This window comes from Spinacia oleracea, chromosome 6 (assembly GCF_020520425.1).
Source record: "Spinacia oleracea cultivar Varoflay chromosome 6, BTI_SOV_V1, whole genome shotgun sequence".
Taxonomy (NCBI): Eukaryota; Viridiplantae; Streptophyta; class Magnoliopsida; order Caryophyllales; family Amaranthaceae; genus Spinacia; species Spinacia oleracea.
The window spans coordinates 69,528,930-69,555,342 of record NC_079492.1 but is presented as its reverse complement, the minus strand read 5'-3'; the positions used below and the strand labels follow the sequence as shown (position 1 = coordinate 69,555,342).

The 26,413-nt window shown below is 39.9% G+C and overlaps 3 protein-coding genes across 3 annotated transcripts; 1 reads left to right on the top strand and 2 right to left on the bottom strand.

Moving 5' to 3' along the window:
- Positions 1 to 437: 437 nt before the first annotated feature.
- On the bottom strand, positions 438 to 5,702 carry LOC110792918 (DEAD-box ATP-dependent RNA helicase 52A). Its single transcript, XM_021997739.2, has 9 exons — positions 5,546 to 5,702; positions 5,264 to 5,402; positions 3,058 to 3,138; positions 2,895 to 2,983; positions 2,672 to 2,746; positions 1,746 to 1,807; positions 1,592 to 1,660; positions 1,195 to 1,389; positions 438 to 822 (listed from the first exon to the last, which is right to left on the bottom strand). The coding sequence occupies exons 2-9, from the start codon at positions 5,384 to 5,386 to the stop codon at positions 725 to 727; spliced, it is 792 nt and encodes a 263-aa protein (XP_021853431.1). The 5' UTR covers positions 5,387 to 5,402; positions 5,546 to 5,702; the 3' UTR covers positions 438 to 724.
- Positions 5,703 to 6,495: 793 nt separating this feature from the next.
- Positions 6,496 to 18,986, bottom strand: LOC110792917 (uncharacterized). Its single transcript, XM_021997737.2, has 4 exons — positions 18,585 to 18,986; positions 17,885 to 17,987; positions 6,953 to 7,114; positions 6,496 to 6,859 (listed from the first exon to the last, which is right to left on the bottom strand). The coding sequence occupies exons 1-4, from the start codon at positions 18,845 to 18,847 to the stop codon at positions 6,710 to 6,712; spliced, it is 678 nt and encodes a 225-aa protein (XP_021853429.1). The 5' UTR covers positions 18,848 to 18,986; the 3' UTR covers positions 6,496 to 6,709.
- Positions 18,987 to 20,895: 1,909 nt separating this feature from the next.
- LOC110792919 (uncharacterized) lies at positions 20,896 to 21,879 on the top strand. The gene has a single exon (XM_021997740.1). The coding sequence runs from the start codon at positions 20,896 to 20,898 to the stop codon at positions 21,877 to 21,879; it is 984 nt and encodes a 327-aa protein (XP_021853432.1).
- The last annotated feature ends 4,534 nt before the right edge of the window (positions 21,880 to 26,413 follow it).

Below are 26,413 nucleotides of genomic sequence, written 5' to 3'. Positions count from 1 at the left end.
CCCCGAGCCTTAAAGGGTGCTTGCAGGGACGGTGTGCGTTTGGTAGCCGGCAACAAACGGTGTCAATGAGAATGAATTTGTATGTAAATTTGCTAGGAAAATTAATATCATTCCATGGTAAGATAGTTCACTCAAAATATTTTTTTTACTTTATAAATGTCCATTACCATTTGAGGAATGGTCCATTACCGAGTTTGAGACAAAACTTCATTACCATGGTTATCATGTTATTTTCTTGCCAAATAACACATAGATTTGTTCTCATTCCTTCCATTACCAACTACCAAACAAGCCGGTAATAAATGGTAGTGTTATATAATGTAACAATTACAACCTGACTTTAATTAATTAGCAGATATACGTGAGGTCGACTCATGTAAATAGCGCGCCCTGCAGGGTCAAGACTGGAGAACACAACAATCAGAATCCTACAAACATGAACAAATAAAAGAATGCACTGCTCGCCAATGTTGGGGAAAGAAAAATTACAATTACCAAAACAAGCAACTCAATCTACTCTAAGGAAAACAGAAAAATTGCCACAAATTGGGCTACAGGAAGCTTTAATCTAAACTACAGTCTAATGGTACACATTCAACAAGTCCTATAAAGTACAATTAGTTGACAAAACAAAAAACCAATGTCAAACATAGAGAGACAGAGCAGGCATTTCACACTTGCAAAACAAGAACCCCTGCGCATTATCTGTTCAAAGGAAGAGCAATCAAGCATCTCCAGCAGCAGCCTCAACAGGGACAGGGCCGTCAGAGCGTCCACCGCGGCCACCCCTTCCACGACCTCCTCCCCTCCCACGGCCACGACCTGCAATGTAAAAAAAAAAAAACATAAACATCTATCTGAGAATAATATTAATTCTCTTGGATGCAATTCTCATGGATGCCAGATCTTACACCACCCAGAAACTGAAAAGCATAAAATATTGCAAAATGAACAACATTTCTGTTTATGATTCAATCACATAGTACAACAGCTTTTAAAGTTATGATGGCTGCTTCGTAGATCCACGAGCATGCACAGGCCTAGAACCATCATACCATAACATAGAGCAAAGAACCATTATTGCATCCAACCGACACATTTCAGCTCAATTGCAAAATCTAATTGAATGACTTATGTAATTGTGTGTAACTCAACAATATACGCACAAATTTATGAGAAGTTAAGAAAAATTACCACGGCCTTGAACTGGTGGGCCTCGATTGTAACCTCCTGCATTTTGCTGGGGGTCAACCATAGGACCACTGTAACTGTAACCTCCCCTTCCACGACCACGGAAACCACGGCCTCTACCTCTGCCCCTACCCCTAGGATAGCCTCGATTCTGATCCCAGCCTCCCTCCTCATAATCAGCAGACATAAATCCATTGCCTGAAATAAATGAGGTTTTATTCTGTCACCAATTGTTATTGCAAATACACAAGCAGCAACACAGAACACCATAAACAAGTATGGTACTCATGCCAAACTATATAATATAGATATTCCAGATTCAATACTCATGTACTCTTAACAGAGATAAAAGCATTAAAAAACACCAATAAAAAAACCCAAAAAGGATGCAATAACAAACCTGCTGGACCTCTGCCCCTTCCCCTTCCTCTACCACCACGACCCCTGCCTCGAGCATTTGGAGAGCCATCTGAACCATTAGGTGTTAAAAATTCAGGAATTCAATTTATTAACTAAGACGATCAAATGATTTAAATAAACTAGACATATAATACCTCCTTCATAATCATAATCATTAGATGGTTTCACTTGATCAGCAGGCAAAGGAGGCTGATACCTAGAGAATATCATAAAGAAAGAAATTTAGTAAGAAAACCAAGAAACAATTTATAATTTTTTAAAAGAACCAAATGTGCAAGAACCTTGTTCTGTACGACTACCTACTCCATAATATATATCAAAGCTAACCTTATTCTCTATGGTCCGAAAAAACATTTGAAAAACAAATTACAGAGATGAATCCAGATGGGCTTATGACATTTCATCATCATCATTATCATTACCCCATTGCCTCAAAGAGGCTCCCCGCAAGAACCGGGGTAAGGGGGGTCGGAAGTACGCAACCTTACCCCTGACCCAAAAGCGATAACGGGACAACAACGGGACGACCATCTTCTACTTCATGGAAAGGAAGCGAAGAGGTATTAAGAGCCATTTTGATTTAGTCCATTACATCCCACAGCCAAAAGAACAAATGAATCTTTGGCTCCATCAGAAATGGACAGGGCTTATGACATTTCATTAAAAAAAATCACAAATTCAGGGAGAAAAGATACATTACATTAAAAAAGCTCTACAAAATATTGGAGTATATCTGGAGTTTCCTATCAACGGTAACACCTCACAATTCCACCATTGCACTCGAAAGAAAAAAGAAAAAGAACTCTGACTTAATCCCTTCAGGCCTTCACTAGCTACAGCATCACACACAAATCAGGTAGAAACTCTCAAGACTAGACGCCTGTTGGCTTTTGTATAATAATAAACAAAACCAAGAATATTCAATCCGGCATAGAACATGATGACAATTAGAGGAAAATATCCATTTACTAAAGGCTAAATTAAACATACGAAGTATATACATTGTTTTAGTCCTTATAGAATACAATTTGTAATTTATAATCAGCATATGTCCACTCACCCAATAGCAGATGTGTCCATCTCCGTCTTCGAAAGGGTTATGGTAATCATAGAAACATGCCTCGTAGTTTCAATCCTGATAACAAATGTGACCGTCAGAACTCAGGCAATGCACACACGTGTAGAGCAACAGCCAGCCTTAATTTTAGTTTACTCCAAACTAAAGGAAAAGGTAGAAATAAAGGTAAAAACTATTCTGCTCAAAATAGATGAGAGACTCTTACGGATGGAGGCCTTCCTCTAATGGCTCCCAAGTGTCGGTGATACCAGTGGATCCAATTGATGTGATCTGGTGCAGACCAACAATTCTTCTCTGCAAACATAAACATATAAGGTTAAGATAACAAAGTATTTTGCATCAGAATGACCATATGGAGCAAATAATACCTTAATCAGCTCAACAATTGTCACAGTCTTATTAATTGCTCTACCCATAGCCTTAAAGACAATTTCTTCCGAACCTTTCTCCTGAAGAGAAGACACAAGAAACAGAATGAGAACGTTTACAGAGCAGAAACATCATAACATACATTCAAACAAACAGCAACACAAAAACAAAACTGACAAGGATGGTAACAAACCAACAAAAACGCATTGCAGAAACAATTAACCAGCAAAACTTAGTTAATGATAGCGCAAAGTAACCATTCATGTCTAAATGTAACAAATGAAACCATCCCTACATATAGGTCGATCCTGCCAGAACCCCTATTATAACGGGCTTGATGCACTCATGGACCTCAACCTCAACTTGAAGCATCACAATTACAGTTATGCAGCTAAGCTGCCTCAACTTAATGTTTTTTTTAAAACTATCAACTGTTATACATGGATAGCAATACACAAAGCTTATAATTCAAATAAATAAACAGTATGCAAAAGTTCAAATTTTTTTGAAGTTTTATAGATCACTGGTTACACTGCAGCTTAAATAACTACACTCACTTGACTACTTGAGCATCGAGCAGAATTCAGCACAGGTTCAAGTTTCACTTGAATTGAATCTTAAGATTTTAGATTTCATATTTACATATTGAGAGGAGCTTATTCAATTTCTGACCTTTGTGAGTCACCATCAACATGTAATAAATGAAATTAACTAAAACCAAACCTAAACGACTTGTGATTAAGGAAAGTCGAAATAAATTTGTTTTAGAGGGTTAGCACTGGCCAGTGGCTACTTGTAGGAAACTACTACCAAGGTAGACACAGCTACTGAAGTTAAATTTGGAAGACAAATGCTTGTTATAGTTTCCCTCAGCATAGACGATTTTGGTCATATTCGGAATTTAGTGATATACTGTACTTCACAAGATGGTTTCATGGTGACTTGGATGATAATGAATACAGGATATGCTATATTACTTTGACTCTTCTTTTATACAATGAACACTTGTCGAACATTTTAAACACCAACAAGGGTAAGGAGTACCTATCCAACACTCTAAGTTGGACGAACTAATACTGAACCACATCATAAAAAAGAAAAATATGCATAAGAAAAGAAAAAGAAAAAAAAAGAGGAAACATATGACGGTATGAGATACATGCTCACACAGAAATTTGACAAGGTTTCTGTTTCTGAAACTTTGAGTCTTAACATGTTACAAGACGCTTGTTTCCATGAACATTGCAACTAGAAGACATGATAGGTTACAGAGGCAAAATTCGTACAGAACAGCGCTTTACAGTAACAGGGTATTAAAATCAACTAACCCTCAAGTAGAAGCAACATGTTTCCCTTTATTAACACATGGTCACTTGGTTTTTCTATCGTCAAATGCAACCAGCCCAAATAAAAAATTATGTATCCTAACCTTTTTGCAACACAAGCATTATTATAGCCATCTTCAGAGCATCTTAAGACTCGCCTCTCCCATTTTCCCTACATCAATCTAATTCAGTTCTAGCTTCATGGTTCTTCAGCGCCACTCTTCACTTCTCTCCTCCATGGGACCAAACTTCAACTTTTTGTCCTGCACCAAAATTGTGTCCCAAACCTCCAGCCAACTTTTCCGTGCTTACACCACCCACTCCAACACCACTCTTTCAGTTCAAAAACAATAATTTGTAATAGAATGACAACAAAGAGTTGTCACATTTCCATAAGGCATAATAGTTTTATTCGATTTTAAGAGCCTCGGTAAAATAATGTAATCCCTTCCCCAACAAGAACTTAGGATAACATAACAACTACTTCCTGGTCTCCTTCCATCTCGATATAGTTCTCACTTTACTAGTTCAAGTTACACTATCAACGCAACAATTAAAATCCGACCGTTGTATTCTAAAGTCTATAATGATTCACATTTCACAAACACTATAATTCAAACACAAAACTCTAATACTCAAATTTATCCATAAAATTAAGCATCAATTAGCAAAACTTATCCTGTCTTATCCGAGCAAATAAGCACCCATTTCATTTCACTCATTAATACAAAAATCAACCTAACACAACAATGATTACAATTAAATAAATTAACTTAAGTTCCAAAAAAAATGCGGAAAAAGTGAAAAAAACAACAAAATTTCTGGAACATTTCTTAATTTAATTATTTTCCAGAAATTAAAAAAAAAAAAAAGGAAAGACCTGAAGAAGGGTCATGGCATAGGTGATATAGCTGCGCATCCTGCCTTGACTGGTTATGCGAATCTCATTCTCATCAATCGGTGTCTCCACTTTAGGCTTCTCTACCTTTACGTATTGTTCCATTTTCCTCTCTCTTTTTCTGCAACAAATTTACAAAAATTAATTAAAAAAAATGAAGAGAGAAATTTTATTAAAAAAAGTTGAATTCAAAAGAAAAAACAGAAGGAGAAATGTGGAAATCTGAAGAAAACAAAAATGGAGGAGAGAGAAAAGGGAAGAAACCTGGGTTCGTAAAAATGGAGCCCTGGAGTTCGGCTTTGTATCTTCGTTTCCGCCCTAAAACTGCTGACTGGCTTCTTCTATTGCTTTTATACCCCCCTTTCAAAACTGCCCTAACCACCTTCTTTTATCCGGTTTAACCCGCTTTGTTTTCTTTTCTTAATTACCGGTTTAGGGTCCATATCTTCACCTGGTTTAACCCTTATTGAATTAAAGTTGTGTTCTATTCACCTGATTTTTACTTACTTTTATTGAACGTATCTAAACGTATCTAAACTTATTTTAGTTACAAATTGTACTTGTTCAATCCTTATTTTTCCTAAACTTATCTTATCTGAACTCATTTTTCCTGAAATAAATGGAAATAAAGTGAACAGAACATGGCCTAAATGGATTTAGATATATATACTTTCTAGAACTCTCTCCGGCTGTATTATCTTAGACCTTGGACAATTAGGAACTTTCTTCCTAATTAATCACATTTTCATACTTGGAGAGACTATAAACTTTAGGAATCAAAACTTTATTTAAGAGCTCTTATATAGGTTAGAAATTAAATTACTTAATATTTATTTATTAGGTTAATTATGTATGAAGACCGTTTTAAACTAACACCTCTAAAAGTTATGACTATTATGATTAACGAACAGTTGAGACATTTATAAATGGACCGTCCATAGTTAAAATTGTTGATATTTCAAGGTCTCGTCGCTTCGGTAATCATCATTCCTTTTATAAGATCGTTTTATTATCCTTAATCAAAAGGAATCACAAGTTTAAGTGTGGGTTAATTACTTCCTAAAGAGTAAAGATTGCCTGTTTTGAGGAACTTTTGTTTTCACTATTAGTAAAGATTGCCTAATTTCAACTTACATTTTACCTTTTGTTGTTAAATAATGCAAGTTTTAAAGCAAGCTTGTGAAAATTCGTGACACGTTGGCAAGACTGCAAGATTGAGTGAGTTAACGATGTTAAAAGTAAATAAAATATTCAAAGAAACTAGTAGTTGCCACTTCGGTTGAATAATAGGCTACCAGATATAGCAGAAACTCAGGTTGGAAACCAACTTCACCCACGACAATTTGTTTGATGAAAGTTTATTTATGGAATTCAGAATATGACTAGAGGCAAACATATATAATACATTAAGATACCGAGACTCGTACACTACATAGATTGATGTTCCCTCTTCGGACTAAGAAGTGGATCAATGATCTTCCTCCATCCATTGTAATCTATGGAAGAGCCAACATCAGGCAAAGGAAAACCATTCACAAAGAAAGCCGGTGTTCCAAAGACGCCTCTTGAACAACCATACTGCAAGCACAGATAGTTTGAGATATAAATAGAGAGATAAATCCCATACAAAGAGTATAAAACTAGAAAATTTGAGGAACTTTACTGGCTTACCTTGAATGAAACCCTTGTTTTAAGATCAGTCTTCCTGTCACTGAAGCCTGATTTTACATCAGAATAATAAGCATGACCTACAGATTTTGTTACGAAGTCTACAACGTGATCTAAAATGTTGTTTCTCGTCATGTTGCTTGTTTCCTTGTTATAAAACTTCTCCTGCGTGACATATAGTGATATAGCATCGCTAAGTTAGCAGTACTACAAAAAATGGACACTCTATATCTCAAACCTCTAAACATGTTTCTAGTATGTTCAAGACATACATAAAGATGTCAAAGAATATAGGCCATATACAATTGTCGGACAGGCTGAAGCCACAGACCAGACAACTATAACTCACTTTACAAAGAAAAAGGAAGAATGACAAACATACATCATAGAAAACTGAAAAGATAGGAGGCAATGTAACACGAAAATAAACCAATTAGCATACAACTTCGACACCATACTCGAGAAATGGCTTAGGTCAATACATTGGTAAGGATTACTAGTGGAGTTGTAGTTATTCTTCAATTAAATAATTGTGATTTAATTTCATAGGTTAATACAATAAAAGGACTAAGGAGTAGCATTGTAACAGCTACACTTTAGTCCAAGCTGTCTTGCGCCAACTTCTCTCAGAGAAGTCTGATTCCAATATCCCTTCACAGAAGATTACCCTCCCCTTCCACAAGTAGCAGAAATTTAATGGGTCACTGGAAAGTGGAAACTATAAGGCATGAACATAGAGTTATTAACAACAAAAGTACCATAACATCTCTCATCTTTCCTCTGTAGAGAAAGGCCGATAAGGTGCTCTCGATATTGTGTGTTGTCTGATGGAGCTTCTTCTCAGCAACCAATAGAAGCTCACCTGCAGCGGTATTCGTTGAATGGTGGTAGTATTTCTAATTTTCTAAACCTAGCTCGCAGAATCGCAATGAAGCAGTAGCAATGGAGGCAGGGAAGAACCTGAATCCCTGGAAGATCCTGCACTGGTGCATCCGAGTGCTGGACCGTTCCCTTTCATCTTCAAGCTCTCATTCGTGACCTGAATCAAACTCTTTTGATTGGACCTCGGGAGGAAGGCAATGAAACAGTACCTCAAAACTGTATTCCAAAAGTTGCTTTAAGGGAAGGTTATAGTAAATCAACGTATTAAACTTGGGAGATGGTGAAATTCATGTTAATGAACCACAACTTGTTGTCATGGTCATGGATGCAAAAGCGTTAGCCCTGAACTTTGTAGCTCCTGCTATTAAAGATGGGAATGCTGTAGCACAGTCTCATAGGTGGATCAAATTTACTGAAATGGTCTTCTGCTATCATTCTGTCTGGGACAGGGAAAGTCCCACCATAATATCTGTTATAAGATTTCCAATGAAAGGAATCATGAGGCTATGCCAAAGTTTTCTACATGATGATGGTTATTTCGTTATCAATTTTGCATCTTTGGAAGATAGAACTTCGTTTTCATGAAGCAGTTCTTAAGGTCGTTCTTGTGTGGATGTGTTTACCTAACCTTCCTTCTAATTGTTGGAGAAGTGATTCATTAAACAGAAGTTGAAGCTTGTTGGGGTACCATTATGGCTGATGAATGTACCACTCAACATTTTAAAGTTTCATTTTCATCGCTACTGCCTACTTGTAGAAATGGATGTTACTTGACCTCTTCTATCCCAAATTTTGATAGACGACCTAGTGGTGTTTTATGGGGAAGCAGGACGTCAACTATGAATGGAAACCTCCAATTTGTGAACAGTGTGATGTAGTTGGTCATGATCACAACTTGTAGGAGGACTCCTCCCATATATAAGGCCATTTTTTCTCTAAGGTCCTGCCAGGATTGCATGGAATAAGAGGGGAACAAGTTAGGGAGGAAAAATTATGGTGTTTTTAAAGGTTTGGATTGAATGTGATAATTTCATGGGGTAATTAGTTCCCCTAAAAACAAGGGTAAAACTCACCCACCCACCCCCCTGGGTAACCATTCCCCCGTGAAAAATTTATCCTTCTTCCTCATTTCTCATCCATACCTTTCTCTTTCTCTCTCCTCTGTAACTTCCTTCCCTGCTCATATACCTCTGTCTCTTTCTCTTCTCTTCTACATTCAATTTCATTTTCTCTCTCTCTAGCATTCAATTTCATTTTCTGTGATTTTTAAAAAAATCGGCACCCTAAATAGCTACCTCGAATTTCGCTCAATTTGATGTTGACGACAACAAAATTTCAAGAAATATTCTTCTTTTGATTTAATGGAGTTTGGATCTCCAACTTATGAGAATCACTCATTTAAAGATTATATTTGCCGAATCTTTCCAAATGTTTTGGAATTTATGGAATTCGTAATAATTTGAAGATAATCAATTTTGTTCTACAGATTGCTTTGGGTTATTTTGATGTGTTGTTTGGGTCAACTGTTGGAGAAAGTAGAGAACAAGTTAGTAAAAATTACTCTTGGAATTATTCTTTTGGATACCAAACTTACAATTTAGAAGTAGTTACCCCCTTAATTAGTCCCCAACTAATGATTCCCCCATGAAATTTCCTCCCCTAATTACAAAACCCAATCCAGGTGACCCCTAAGAAAGTAGCATAGTTAAGTGATGGGTACCAAAGAAAACTCAGGCTTAATCTAATGCATCCACTATGGTAGCTACAAAATCTCAAACAGATGCAGTTGTCACCCCTCTGGGGACTACTGATGTCATTCATTTTGATGATTGCAATGAACTTGCAAGGTTCACCTGTTAATCAGAGTAAAGCAAGAACACAGCCAATAGGAAAGAGAGTTTGTTTGATTGATTGAAATAAAAACGTTAATACAGGAACCAGTAGCTTTAGGCCACAATTCTCCAAGTAGTAACTTTAGGTTACAAGTCTCTACACACACTACACAGATTGCCCCCAACTCTCTTCTTCCTTCTTCTATTTATACTCTCCATGCTTCCCTTCTAGTACGTTGCATTAATGAGCTTTGTCTTCATGTGTTGCTAACGTTCTTGTGCCTCTTGCTGCTCTTTGTTGTGGTTGTGGTTCTGCAGGTCTGCTGTCATATGCTGTCCCCTCTTGTTTCTTCTGTGATAGACTATGTGAGTAGGTGACTTGGTGGTACGGCCTGTACGGTCCATCACATTACCCCGCTCCCAAAGACACACCTTGTCCTCAAGGTGGAAGTCAGGGAAACGATCGGAGATCAGTTGTGCATCCTCCCAAGTGGCCTCGAAAGGAGGTAACCCAGACCACTTGATCAAAACTTCCTTTTCAGTGGCTGAGTTCTGGCGCACTTCCAACAGCTCTTCCGGTTCTACCATCAACTCAAGTTCTGAGTTCAGTTGGGTTGGGATGGTCGGTGACGCTATCCTTTCCCCCACAACACGTTTCAACTGGGAAACATGAAATACGGGGTGGATTGTGCAAGTGTGGGGTAGCTTCAGCTTATAGGCTACCGCACCCACCTCCTGGATGATCTCAAAAGGCCCAAAGAAGCGAGCAGCTAGCTTTTCATACGGCCTCTTGGCCAATGAACGTTGCCTATAAGGCTGTAGTTTCAGAAACACTTGTTCGCCCACATTAAATTGTTCATCTCTCCTTTTGTTGTCTGCATATTTCTTCATAATCTGCTGTGCCCGTAACAAATTCCACTTTAATTCATCCATGATGCAATCCCTCTCCCTTAGACTCTCCTCTAAACTGTGAACTGGAGTATGGCCTGCTCCCATCCTCAACAGGCTGGGGGAATCCCTGCCGTACACTACTTTGAAAGGTGTCATTGCCGTGGACAAATGAGGAGAAGTGTTGTAAGAGTACTCGGCCCAAGCTAGCCACTTTGCCCATTCACGAGGCTTGCCCTCTACAAAACATCTGAGGTATGTCTCGAGGCCTTTGTTGACATTTTCAGATTGCCCGTCTGTTTGGGGATGGTAAGAAGTACTCCGCTTCAATTCAGTCCCATGTAACTTAAACAACTCCTTCCAAAAATTGCTTAAGAATACCCGATCTCTATCTGACACAATTGAGGCCGGAAACCCGTGCAACCTCACGATTTCTTTGATGAAAGCAGCAGTTACTGTCACAGCGGTGAATGGATGCTTAAGGGCGATGAAATGGGCATATTTAGACAGCCTATCCACCACTACTAAAATGGTGTCAACTCCCCGTGAAGGTGGGAGACCCTCAATGAAGTCCATCGCTATATCCTCCCACACCGCGCTTGGCACCTGTAGTGGCTGTAGCAGCCTGCGGGTTGTAGCTGGTTGTAGCTGACTATTCTTGTTCCTTTGACATACCACGCATTCCCGAACATACTTGGCTACATCCTTCCTCATACCTTGCCAAAACCACTCGGAAGTTAACCTTAAATATGTTTTCACCTCTCCGGAATGCCCCCCTGTTGGTGAATCATGGTATTGGAGGAGTTTAGGGATGAAACTCGACTTCCTTGTCAAAACCGTACGCCCCCTGTAAAGGAGCTTACCACCAGACATGGTAAAACCCAGCCTCAGCTGCCCCTCCTCCACTTCCTGCCTCAATTTTTGAGGCTCCTCATCTGCCTTAATTTCAGCCTCCAACACTGTCCAATCAATCCCCTGGAAGTAAGCAGCTCCCCCAACTCGATCACCCCAAATTCCAGTTCGCCTTCCCCCTTCCTAGATAGCGCATCAGCCACTCTATTTGCTGTTCCGGGTTTGTACTGAATTTCGAAGTCGAACCCAATAAGTTTCTGTACCCACTTTTGATAATCCGCTCCGATTTCTCGCTGTTGAGTGATATAGCGAAGGCTCTGTTGGTTTGTTCTTATCACGAAATGCCTTCCCAGGAGATAATGTTTCCATTTCTGCACGGCCAAACACACTGCCATTAACTCCTTCTCGTAAATAGATTTCCCTCGAGCCCTAGGCCCAAGAACTCGACTGTAGAATGCAATTGGACGGTTGTTTTGCATCATAACCGCTCCAAGCCCATAGCCCGAAGCTTCAGTTTCGATCACGAACTCCTTGTGAAAGTCTGGCATTGCCAACACCGGAGCCATTGTCATTGCCTCCTTGAGTTTTTCAAAGGCGGCAGTAGCTTCTTCTGTCCAACCAAAGCTATCCTTGCGCAACTGATCAGTCAGTGGCTGCGCTCTTTGCGCATAGTTCAATACAAATTTTCGGTAGTAGCCTGTGAGCCCTAAAAACCCACGCAACTCCCTTAAATTTTTGGGTATCCCCCACTCCTTAATCGCCATTATTTTGCTTTGATCAACAGCCACACCATGATGAGAGATAACATGACCAAGGTAGGCTACCTCGGCTTTGCCAAATTCACACTTCTTCTCATTTGCAAACAAACAATGTTCACGCAATTTTGATAAAACCAGATGCATATGCTCAATGTGCTCGGCCTCATTAACACTGTAAATCAATATATCATCGAAAAAGACAAGTACAAACTTTCTTAAATATGGGCGAAATACCTCATTCATAAGGGCTTGGAAGGTGGCCGGGGCGTTGGTGAGCCCGAAAGGCATGACTAAGAACTCATAGTGGCCCTCATGAGTCCTAAAAGCTGTCTTATGAGTGTCCTCGGGCCGGACCAGAATCTGATGATAGCCCGCACGCAGGTCCAGTTTGGAGAAAATGCATGCCCCGTGAAGTTCATCGAGCAACTCGTCAATTACCGGGATGGGGTATTTATCCGGTACCGTTTCCTTGTTGAGAGCCCGATAGTCCACACAGAACCTCCACGAACCGTCCTTCTTTTTCACCAACAAGACCGGGCTAGAGAAAGGGCTATTGGACGGTTTGATTATGCCAGCTTCGAGCATTTCCTGTATTAGCTTCTCTATCTCGTCCTTCTGTATTTGCGGATAACGGTAAGGCCTTATCCCTACGGGATTGCTACCTTCCTTCATGACAATGGCGTGCTCATGGCCACGCCGAGGCGGCAGCCCGTAGGAAGTGCGAAAACCTCCTGGAATTCAGCCAAGGTGGACCCCAAAAACAGGGGAGTTGTTGTTTCTACACCCACTGTCTTCTTTTCCTCCATCTGATTACATTCTACCAAGATGCCTCCTCCTTCTTTTCTCATCACCCTTATCATGGCCTTAAGAGAAATTCGTGATCGTGTCAATGACGGGTCCCCCTTGAGAATCACCGTGCTGCCCCCTTCCTCGTATTTCATGATCTGTGTCTTCCAATTAGTCACTACAGACCCTAGTTTTTCCAACCATTGAACACCCAGAATAACATTCGAGTTGCCTAGTTGTAATGGCAGAAAATCCTCCACCACCAACACTCCATCTCCGATGATCAATTGTACCCCTTTGCACACCCCTTCTCCTCTCACCGCCTTCCCATCCCCTAAGGATACGCCAAAACCCGGTGCTGCTGACACAGGTACTCCCAATTCCTCTATTGCCCTTAGTGAAATGAAATTGTGAGTAGCCCCGGGATCAACCATCACCACCACCTCGCCACCTCCAATCCGCCCAATCAATTTCAGTGTTTTGGGGTATAAGCTCAACAATTGAGTTGATTGACACCGTGGCTGGAACATCCTGCTCGTCGACTCCAACCGGCGCCGGCACCTCTTCGTACTCCTCCCCTACCTCCTCATCTCCGTCGTCCACGAGTAGCACGCTCAATTCCTTCCTTTTACACTGGTGCCCCACTCCCCACCTTTCATCGCATCTGAAGCACAATCCCTTGGCTTTCTTTTCTTGTAATTCGCGCTCGGAAAGACGCCTGACCTCACCGGAAATTCGCGACGATAAGCTTGAGTTTCTGGGTTGATTGGTGGTCGAAGAAGAATTCGTATGAGATCCCACAGAGGAGCTTGGTCTGTAGCTTGTATTTTTGGATAATGGGGAGTACTGGTTTGGGCTTAATGTGTGGGTGTTATGGGCTTGTGAGTTTTGGGTTGTCTGGTTGGTTTGTGGAGTAGTGGACAAGGGTGCTTTACTAAAGTATGAGAAGGACCCGTTTCTGTAATGACCTAGTCCCGTCTTCTTGACCCGATTCCTCATTTCAACCCGGGAAGCTAGGGCCATAGTCTGGTCGAGATCTTCAGGGTTGAGGACTCGAATTTCTGCTTTTATCTCCTCCTTCAATCCATTAATAAACTGCCCCATCATGATACTCTCCGGTACGTCGTCAAGGGGCGACGCGAATTCGATGAAACGATTCACATACTCCTCCACGGTGGTGGTCTGGGTGGTGGCCAGCCACTGTTCGTGCAAGGTTCCGGCGTTCGTTGGTCGATACTTCATTAATACACGGGCCTTCAGCTCCGCCCAAGTCCTCACTGGGTTCCTCTTAGATTCAAAAGAGAACCACCGCAAGGCATCTCCCTCCATTGCTACCACCGCCGCATCCAGCTTTTCTTGGTCGGTTAATCGATAAAATTCGAAGTACTTTTCACTCCTTAGTATCCACCCGTCCGGGTCAAGCCCTTCAAATAACGGCATGTCTAACTTGCGGTGTTTCCAGTTGCCGTCGCCGCCATCAAACCCACGCCCCCTCCTGTGTTCTCGTGCCTCCGAAAACCCTTCCTCCTCCGCCCTCCTGTCCAGGAATTTTCTCATATCCTCCATAAACTTCTCTTGATCCTTTTTCATTAAGGCCATCTGAGCGTTCTGCTCTTCCCGTAATCTTTCAATACTCCCCTCGACTCTGGTGGTGGCTTCATTCACGGCCTCTTGGTTTCTGATCGTATCCTCTGTGCTCTTGGCCAAGAAATTCTCAGCCAATGTTTTCTGGAAGTTCTCCATCCCCGCCTTCAGTACGTGTTGGATGTTTGTTTCCAACTCCGCCACCTTCTGGCTTACTTCCTCCAGCCCCGCTTCCAAGGTTTCGAACCTCTGTGAGTTGGAACGTGCCATATTTTCCCCCTCCCTGGATCTGTCCGCTCTGATACCAAATGCAATGAACTTGCAAGGTTCACCTGTTAATCAGAGTAAAGCAAGAACACAGCCAATAGGAAAGAGAGTTTGTTTGATTGATTGAAATAAAAACGTTAATACAGGAACCAGTAGCTTTAGGCCACAATTCTCCAAGTAGTAACTTTAGGTTACAAGTCTCTACACACACTACACAGATTGCCCCCAACTCTCTTCTTCCTTCTTCTATTTATACTCTCCATGCTTCCCTTCTAGTACGTTGCATTAATGAGCTTTGTCTTCATGTGTTGCTAACGTTCTTGTGCCTCTTGCTGCTCTTTGTTGTGGTTGTGGTTCTGCAGGTCTGCTGTCATATGCTGTCCCCTCTTGTTTCTTCTGTGATAGACTATGTGAGTAGGTGACTTGGTGGTACGGCCTGTACGGTCCATCACAATGATCATGCAGGATGGAGGATAGTTTCAAGAAGAATATTTAAGCAAGAGAGCTATGGCCTATCGTACCTGGGCCAGCAATCCAAAACTCATATTGTTTGCCCACTTCAAAAACTTGGACGAGGAACCTGAAGAGGACCTTCTACGTCTAATCCTTACTAAACCTGATGATTATAGTTTCAAGGAATATGTAATGTATCAGGGTAAACATCCTAACCCTCAGATCAAACTTACAAATTACAGACGCAAGAAGGGTATAATGGGAATGGCACCTTAATTCTGTTGTGAGGGAAGGATGTTGTGAGGTGTGAGCAGCAAGGGGGAAAGCTCAAACAGTTAGTCATAGAGAGATGACATATGGAGAGAGAAAAAAAGTATCAATCACATATCAATCACATAGGGGAAGAAAAATAGGAATTCATCATAAAGTAAATCCTTATTGTTATTCATTTGGAGTGAGTTTGGCTACTCAAAAAATTTTACATTGTGTTCCCTTTTCTTCTCAGAAAAATATTAATCAAAACTCTCTTCTTCTCTCAAAATTTATCTTTCTTTTAATGTTCTGCATTATTCGTATTCCATTACAGAATATTAGGGGTCTTACTTATCATATTAGACGTAGGGACCTGAAGTATTTATTGCATGAAAGAAAGTGATGTTTTGGTTATTTTAGAATCTAGTGCTAAACGGTTAAACCTCAGAATAATTATAAAAATATGAAAACATTTGGTAGTCATTGGTATTGGGACTGACATTATCAATGTAATAACAGAAGAAGGATTTAGCTATGGGGGAAGGACAATGGAAGTTTCATTGGCTGTTATCAATTGTCATTAAAAATTCATGCACTCTGGTAAGAATGGCCAAATTTATGCTTTTTTACTTGTGTATCGGCTTCACACAAGAAATTAAGAAGCCTTTAGGAGAGCCTTGCTAGGGTGGCTGCGACTACTACTCATCAATTAACATCCTTCACTTACTTCTAATGCAGTTCTTGATAGTGCAGACAGAATCACACAGTTGGAACAAAGACTTTGCTGATTTCACGCTTAATACTGCTACTTACTCCGTATGAGATTAAAATGAAGGCTAGTTGGAACAAAGGGCTAGGTGATGGGAAAATTTCAAGTAGGATTGTAGTGTCATGGAATACATGTTGAATGCAGAATTTTGGTCATGTAGGAGCAGGTTATCTTAACTCCTCTATTTCTAATAAAGGTTCATTTAAGGTGGCTGATGAAGACAGGTCTTTTAAATGTTTTTAACAGTTTGGAAACTCACACACAGCTTGAATGCTGTAACTCGGAAGTCAGGACTGGTCTCGCATGCTGCTCTGGGACTCTTATGGCCAGTGTTTGTTAATACTTTGTTTTAGGCTGAAAAGGCTCAAAAACCAGCTTAAAAAACTCCATACAGAGGAATGTTCCTTGATGATACTGGTGTTCAAGATATTGAGAGGACTTGCATTTCTGATCTTAGCAATTGGTTAAGGACTTAGGGGCAGAAGAATCTGCTCTTGGGCGAAAATCAAGGATCTCTTCTGAAACAATAACTATAAGTTATTTTTTCCTTTGGAAACAATAACAAGTTATTTTTTCTGCTTCTGTTAGGCAGAGGAGAGGGATTAATAGGATCTCTTCCTTATATGATGAGAATGGGAGGAAACTCACTAATCCAGCTAACTGATGAGATAGTTGGGTTGTACAAAAATCATCTTGGTACTACAATGAGTTCGAATCTTCTTTCCCACAATCCATGTACCATCTGTGTGTCACTTCTTCCCATTGGTTAATATTATATATTATTTTTAGATATGAAAATAAAATTAGTTGACCAATAACAAGTATCAACCAATAGGAAAAAGTGGTACACAAGTGGTACACAATTGTGGGATAGAGGATTTTGACTCTGCTACATTGCAGTCCTACTTCTCTTACAATCAATATGAATACTCAGATGAATGACTTCTACTGCTATCCCTGTAGTTCCTAAAGCGATAAATCCCTTTTCTATTAAAAACTATAGGCCTGTAGGTTGATGTACAATCATCTACAAACTGATTAAAGTCCTCACCGCAAATCCTCAGAAAGTGATGGGAAATGTGGTTAATGAATTCCATATATAGTTGTTATTTGATAATATATTGTTTCCCGCGTAATTGAGTACAGGTTCCGAGTCTTGTTATGCATCGCTTGAAACCAGGCATTACTTATCTGATGTTTACAGATGACTTATCTATGATCTCAGGAGCTGATGCAGATTCAGTTCAGCTGATGTTTGCAGATGACTTATTATATTGTTGTGATCTTTAAGCAGAAGTAAAAATCTAGTGAAGCAATTGTTAGGAATATTAATCTTTCATGTATCTTGTAGGGTTTTAATAGAAGAGGATCACAATATCTTAAAGCTAAGCATTTTCAGCAACAACACATGCACAAATCCACCAAAAAGCCAACAAAATGTAAAGAAATGCTGAAGATCAGATATTTAGATAGTGCAAAAATGGTTGTAGAAGCAATTCAATAACCAGTTACAGTTCAGACAGAGAACTGGGCTAATCACAATATCACGAAATCGCAAGACGTAAAGTCAGGAAATATGTGAAAGAAACCAACTAAACCAAGAAAGCTTTACCTGATCCTTGAAGAAACTTTCCCATAAGGAGTATGTGGCAGAACTGTTCAATTCATTTACAATATGCAATGCTCGAGAAGTTACAAACGCATTGTCATGGTACCTAAAATACAATCACAAGAACATCAGCATAACACAGTATTTTCCATGCAAGTATGATTGAGTCTTTGGGTTTCCGAAATAGTGTAAAAGGGATTCGAATCATTGCCATTTGACAAAATATCACTAAAATGGTATTTTGAGCTAACATTGTGACATTTTTGCCAGAATTGAGCATCGACTCAATTTAGCACACACTCCCTCTTGTGAGATACTGAGATACACTACTAAAGATTTGACATTCAAAGTGAGGTTAAATGCAAAACCATTCAATCAGTCAAAATTAATAACTACATTATGAACTATTAAAATTGGAGGGCATGATTTGGGGATTTTCGGCCTAAACTTCAAACTACACATCAAAATCTCGAAATTATAAACCCTTTTACATAATTTACAATACATTGCAATAATCACTGCTCAAATTTAAATAAATTACATATCGAACTTTTCAAAATTTCAAAACCATTTTCAAAGTTTCAAACCGATTAGTTAATAACTAAAATCGATTGATATGAAAATCAAAAAATACCCAGTAAACTAATCTCAATAATTAGCACTAAAAATGAAAGTAATGCTAAAAACGAAGGATAAAACTTACGGAAGAGGGAAAGGATGAACAATGAGGGAAACTTTAGAGCCATAAAGATGAAGAATTTGTTTAAGAGGAGGCCAAGAATCCCGAGTATCTGGGCAAACTGGATCAAAGAAAGCTTCAATAAGAATACTTTCTGGGTTGAATTTCTTGGGATTACCATATACAAATCCGTCGAATTTAGCCGGAATTAATTGAGCTTTAACCACCCATTTTAGATTGACAAGAAGGAGCAGAACAAGTGAAAGAATTGTGAGTTGTGATCGCATTTTTTGTTCTCTGCTTTGTCACGCATTATTATTCTGTCCAGGTTCGAGTTGATGTATTTATTGGACGGGAGAAATTGGAAACAAAAAGGCGTGGAAGGGTAAACACTAAACAAGTACACAAATGTATGCTTATGACTTATGAGTTATGAATCAAGAGATGTGCGCAACATAAAGATGCACGCGTCATTTGCAACTATATCACACCCAGCAGAGACCACACAAAGATGATGAAAATTTGATAGCATTTTGAATTTTTGAACCGTATGTACGGGAAACGTTATACTCCCGTATATATGTATAATTTTTGTTTATCGCTATTCGACGTCCGCATACGTTAAAAACGTCCGCATACGTTAAAAACGCCCGCGTTTTTTACATGAAAAGACAATTTTGCCCTTATAAATTTTATCCCATGATAATAGTATTAGTTTACATAATATTAGTTTACATAATAATAATAATAATAATAATAATAATAATAATAATAATAATAATAATAATAGATTATGTGCAATTAATATGTATCCTGGCAAAATATTGTAAAAAGTCAAAATAAAATTGTAGCTCTTGCGCGGGTTCGAAGAGGAGACCTCCTCCTTCGACGCCATGGCAAACACACGCAAGCAAGCTAAGAAACACAACAATGGTGGAAGCAAGTCTAAGAATAAGACGGCGACGGTCTCACTGAAGGTGCGACCCAATCCCAAGCTTGATACTAGTGCTGCAATGGCGGATTCCGATGACATCTCTGAGCACTCGAAAAACCCAGAAAATCAATTTGATGATTTCAATCAGATTTTGACCCCAAAAGCAAGCCTGAGAGATTTACAACAACAATCACAGATCAAAGGTGACTTTAATGCGTGGCTGAGTGGATTACACAGCGGTAAGGATGTTCGTACCCATTTTCGATCACATTCAAATATTGGCGGGAATAGCCATACTCTGTTAGATTCTTTGAATGACTGTGCTAATGAGATTGAACACAATGAGGTGCATAATAATGACAATGATGATAATACTGATCCTAATAATCAACCCCCAATCGTTCAAATTGAATTTGATGACATTAAAGATGAAATTGCTTATTGGGAGTCAGCTGTGGTATGCTATGTGATTGGTGCTAATCCACCCCAGAATGTGATGGAGGGATATGTGAGAAGAATCTGGGGGAAATATGGAGTAGATAAAGTTTCACAGGTGGGGAAGGGAATCTATATGGTTCGATTCACAACAATGGAGAATTGCTCCAATGTTTTGCAGGGAGGGTTTCAATTTTTTGATTCTAAACCATTAGTGGTGAAACCTTGGTCTGCTGATGTTAATTTCTGCAAAGAACCAATCAAGAAACTGCCCATTTGGATACAATTATGGGTTGGATGTTAAGTACTGGGGAGAGAAGAGTCTAGGCAAGATTGTGGGTCAACTTGGGTCATTGATCAAAATTGACCAAGCCACAAAAAATAGGGACAAACTGATGTTCGCTAGGGTCTTGATTGAAGTTCAAGTTGATCAAGATTTACGTACTGTGATTCACTTCAGGAATGAAATAGGAATCATGATCAATCAGTCAGTCAGTTATGATTGGTTGCCTACCACTTGTTCTGTGTGTAAGGGAATGGGCCATACCCATGAACATTGCAATAAGAAACAAACTGGTCCTGTAAGGAGAGTTTGGGTGAAAAAAACAATTCAACCTAGTGTTGTCCATGTTCCACCTCCTGTTTTACCAAGGGATGGGTTTGTTCAAGCTACCAAGTTCAGCAAGACCATTAGCAAGCAACTGAAGCCAGTGGTGATTACTAACTCTTTCCAAACACTATCTGAATCTGAAACTGCAAATGATCATGAAGAGAAGGAGATACAGGTTAACAATGGGAGTCCATTAGACAGGGGGGTGACATCCCCTATGTCTAATGGATAGAGTTCTATGTTGGAATGTCAGAGGGCTAAACACACACTCTAAACAAATTGCAGTGAGACAATTGATTCAATCTCACAACATCAAGTTGTTTAGCCTTCTGGAAACAAGGGTGAAAGCACCAAAAATGGGTAACCTGTATCTCACAGTGTGTCCTAACTGGTGTTTCACCACCAACTTAAGCTGTCACTACAATGGTAGAATTGTCCTAGCTTGGGATCCAGATGAATTTCAAATAGATATCATCCATATGGGAAGTCAACTGATTCACACATGTGTTACCCCAAGAAGCTCTGACAAGGGCTTCTTCTGCACCTTCATCTATGGCTTCAATACTCCTACTGAGAGAGAGTCCCTGTGGGCCCCTTTGACTTCTTTTTCCAACCTAAACCATCAAGCATGGTTAGTAATGGGGGACTTTAACTCCATCATGGAAATGGAAGACAGAATTGGGGCACTAGTGAGACTTGCTGATATCAAGCCAATGAGGAACTGTATGGCCACCTGCAACCTCACTCAGGTCAAAACAATTGGTAGACAGTTTACATGGAACAACAAACAAGAAGGGGAGAATAGAGTCTTTTCTAGAATTGATAGAGTGTTATCCAACACTGCATGGGATGACAAGTTCCCTACTGCTGAAGCTATGTATTTGCCAGAGGGTACTTTTGACCATTGTCCAATGATTTTGAGCACCTTATCCACTTGTCAGTCAAAGAAACCTTTCAGGTTTTATAACATGTGGACTTCTTCCCCTGATTTCCTCCCCATAATAGAGAAGCACTGGGAAAAATATGTCTATGGGTGTCCCATGTTCAGGATAATCCAAAAGCTTAAATGGATAAAACAGGATCTCAGGGTCCTCAACAAATCTGGTTATAGTAACATTGAAGCAACCAAGATTCAGCTGCAACATCAGCTTGCTGATATTCAAAACAAGTTACACACAGACCCTACAGATGCTTTACTGGCTACAGAAGAAAAAGCAATTGATGCTGCTTACAGAACTGCTAAAGAGAATCACCTCTCTTTCCTTCACCAAACTTCTAAAGCTCATTGGCTTGAACAAGGAGATGAAAATAGCAGAGCCTTCTATCAGAGTATTAGGTAGAGAAGAAAACACAATACCATTCATTCTATTCAAACCTCCACTGGAGAGTGGGTGAACTCAGTTGAGGGTGTTCAGAAGGCCTTTCTAGAGTTCTACAAAGATTTATTTATGACAAAACAAGATTCCAAAACCCCCATCAAGAAGGAAATTATGGACAAAGGTCCAAGGCTTACTGAGGAACATGTCAACCAACTGCACTGCAACTTCTCACTGAAAGATGTCAAAAGGGTGTTGGATGACATTCCAAGTACTAAAGCTCCTGGTTTGGATGGTTTCAATAGCCATTTTTTCAAGAGTACCTGGGATATTATCAAAGATGACATGCATGCTGCTATCAATGATTTCTTTCATACTGGGAAAATGCTAAAAGAGATTAATGTCACCTCCATCACCCTAGTGCCAAAGGTTAGTGTGCCTTCTTCTGTTGGTGATTTCAGACTAATAGCATGATGTTCAGTGCTCTACAAGTGCATTTCTAAGCTGCTATGTGAAAAACTAGGTAGTGTTCTGCCTGATATTATCTCTCCCAATCAAGGTGCATTTGTGTCAGGGAGATCCATCCTACATAATGTGCTTGTGTGCCAAGATATAGTCAAGATTTACAGAAAAAGTCAACTGCAAGCCAACTGTCTTATGAAATTGGACCTTAAAAAGGCCTATGATACTGTTGAATGGGATTTTGTTGAGGAGATTCTTCTTGATCTTGGCTTCCCTAAACACTTCATCAACCTCATCATGACCTGTTTAACCACTACCCAATATTCTATTCTCCTTAATGGCTCACCTACTGGTCTGATTCACCCCAGAAGAGGTCTAAGACAAGGGGACCCTTTATCCCCCTTGCTCTTCACTCTCTGTATGTAGTACTTCTCTAGAGCTATGCAAGCAGTTGGAGATCACCCCTCTTTCAGATTTCATTCTAGATGTAGGTATCTGAAGCTTAATCACTTATGCTTTGCAAATGACCTTCTCATGTTCTGCAAGGGAGAGAAGGAAACTGTACAACTCATGCTGAATGGGTTTAGTGTTTTCTCTACCACCATAGGCCTCATGGTTAACCCCCATAAATCTTCTCTTTACTGTTGTGGAATCCCAGAACACCAACTCCCCTTTTTTGCTCACATGACTGGATTCAGGATTGGATTTCTTCCTTTCAAGTACTTAGGTGTTCCAGTGAGCCCCTTGAAGCTAAAAGCTAGTGATTATGATTCACTTATTGACAAGATGACTGCTAAAATAAAAACCTGGAGCTCCAGACATCTCTATTTTGCTGGTAGAGCTCTTTTGGTTATAATACTGTCCTTATGAGTGTGACTGTGTATTGGGCTCAGATGTTTCTGTTCCCAAAAGCTATCTTGAAAAGAATTAATGCTATATGCAGGTCCTTCCTGTGGTTTGGGAATTATGATGATAGCAGACCTGGTCCTGTGGCTTGGGACAAGCTTTGTCTCCCAAAAGCACAAGGTGGATTGGGGTTTAGAAACCTTCTGTTATGGAATCAAGCAGCAGTGGGAAAGTTGGCTTGGGCTGTCTCTAAAAAACAAGATAATCTGTGGGTGAGGTGGATCCATGCTGTTTATGTGAAAGACAAGAATTGGGATGACTTCATTCCCCCTGTTGCTGCAAGTTGGGTTGTGAAGTTTGTATGCAAGGTGAAGAACTACTGCAACACCCATTTCCAGTCTCATTAATGGTTGAGGGCAACTAAATACTCTATCAAAGGAACCTACACTATTCTGTGTCACCAAGTTGACAAAGTTCAGTGGCAATATTATGTGTGGAACAGACTTTATGTACCTAAACACAGATTTATTCTATGGCTCACTATGCTTGATAGGCTGAAAATAAAAGACAGATTGTATAAGTCAAAGGTGGGGTCTGATGACCTTTGCCCCCTTTGTGGTTCAATGTCTGAAACTATCAACCATCTATTCTTTGAGTGTCACTTTGGTGCACACTGTAAAACTCAGATCATGAACTGGTTGGGGTTCCAAAACAGCAGGAACTCAGTTGCAGCACTTCTCAAATGGATCCACAGATATGCTAAGAGCAAATTTCAGAAGGCAACTATGTACACTGCAGTAGCTTGCCTAGTTTATCACATTTGGAGGGCAAGGAACTCCTCAGTATGGAATGCACATGTTCCAGTTATCAAGCACACTGTCAACACTATCCAGTTTGAAGTAAAGAGTAGAATTTCAAACTTACTTAGCAAGAAAATTTGTAATAGAGATATGGATTGGTTTTCTAGCCTTTAGGGGTTAGGGTCTGTTTTGGCTAGGTGTGTCTAGCCTTTTGTTGCTTTGGCTCCTGTTTGGCCTGATTGGGCTTTCTGGTGCCTTGTTGTAAATGGTTAATTGGTGTGCAATAAAATTATCACTTACTTGCCAAAAAAAATAAAAATAAAAATAAAAATAATTATTATTATAATAATAAATAATAATAATATTTGTAATATACTATGCATTATTCATGTTATAGTAATCTACTTATCTACTCCTACATTTATGGAATTAGTTGACTACAAGGATGCTAATTATGCTATAATTATGCCAATTAAGTTATACTCCTACATTTACGCTATTACTAAAGAATAATTATGCCATATTTATGTTAAGTATATTAGGGAATATCAACTTATTTGCTCCATCTTCTTCTTCACGTTTGTTCCTCCGCCCACTCAAAGATAAATCAATTTTTTTTTAAATGAACATTGCCGCCCATCATTGGTGGCCATGACCATGGTCCAGCCGCCAATAAATGGCGGCGGCGACCATGGCTCAACCGCCTTCCGTGGGTGGATGGACCACGGTCATGACCGCTATTCGTGGGCGGCACTGCGGTAAATAGGTAATTAAATATAAAAATAAAAATGTAGGGGTGCCGCCGAAAGAAGGTAACCCAAGCCATGGTAAAGCCGCTCAAAATTAGCGGGTGCGACCATGGCATAGCCGCGTTAGATCTGCGACTGAGCCATGGTCATAGCCCCTAATTCTGAGCGGCTTTACCTGACGGCGGCATGTCATCCCTCCTTCTCCTTCTCTCTGTTTTCCGGTGGTATCTCTCCTTCCCTCTCTGTATTGGCGACATCGAAAACCCTCCTCTCTGGTTTTGCGAAGACGGCGGCCGATTGTCGTGGGGAGCAGAGAACGGTGATTTTGGAAGGGGGAGGGCCGGCGACCATGGCTCAAAGGGGGAGGGGCGGCGGCCATGGCTCAAAGGGGGAGGGGTGAACCAGTGAAGGAGGTGAATAGGAGAGAGAACCTTTTTTATATTAAAGGGTAAGATTGTCCTTTCAAGTAAAATACGCGGGCGTTTTTGGCGAACGAGGGCGTCTAATAAAAACCCCCTAATTTTTAGATATTATAAAATACAATTTTTTTTTGTGGTGATATTTGGTTAGTGTAAAAAAAAATTATGACTCTCGTCGAGCCTCTTCTATAACACATTTGTTCTTTTTTGCTGATGATGTAATGGTCTTCTTCAAAGCTACTGAATACTGCCATTCATCTTTCTTTACAGTACGAGAATAGATTGGCAGTGTACTGGCCACACATATCTTCGTCATTATAGTAACATGTGTAAATAGTGACTCTGTTACCCGTTCTAACTGACTAAGCTCGATTAAGAAGGAAGACCAAAGGTCTCCAGATTTTGCAATTTTTTATTCAATAGTACCTCGGCTCGTTTCATTCCTCTACCGTCAAGTAGTTTCACATTGCAAAAACAAACCCGAGATTGGAAAGCAAGGGATGGACTGTTTCTTTGCTAAGATAATATCCATTTGTCAACTGTTATTTGAAGGAAAAGCTTAGCATTTTGCTGTTACAGAATCGACTTTGAACACTGTTCATGGCGTGTCGGTTATGCATCCTTAGACGAAAGAGTGGTCTTTCATAATTGGTCGTTGTGTGTCACCAGAGACCCTCTGCTCCAGCAAAACCCGGATTTCCTTTTGAAGGTGGCTTAGCTCTGCAGAACCAATAGGGTTCTATTCTCCTAATTCAGTCTATAGACTTCGGTTTAGGTTCCCTTAAAAATTAAAGCAACTTAGCTACTAGTCCGAAAGCTAGAACGAACCGAGTGGATATCTTCTCTCGCTTTAGTAAAATCTCAGGTCAACAACTAAACTTGCAAAGGTCCTTTGTCAAATTCTCTCCATCGATGTTGGCCAGCTCAAAGACAAAGCTCAAAGAGGTACTAGCTATGTCACAAGTTGATAATATGGGCACATGCAAATCATGCTTACTTGGCAAAATGACAAAGCAACCTTTCTCTAAAGTTGGAGAAAGAGCAATTGATCTATTGGGATTAATCCATACAGATGTATGGACCAATGAGTTCAAAAGCTAGAGGTAGTTTCAGCTACTTTATCACTTTCACTGATGACTTCAGTAGATATGGTTATGTCTACCTAGTGATGCATAAGTCTGAATCCTTTGACAAATTCAAGGAATACCAGAGTGAAGTAGAGAATCAACTAGGCAAGAAGATTAAAGCACTGCGGTCTGATAGAGGCGGTGAATATCCGAGC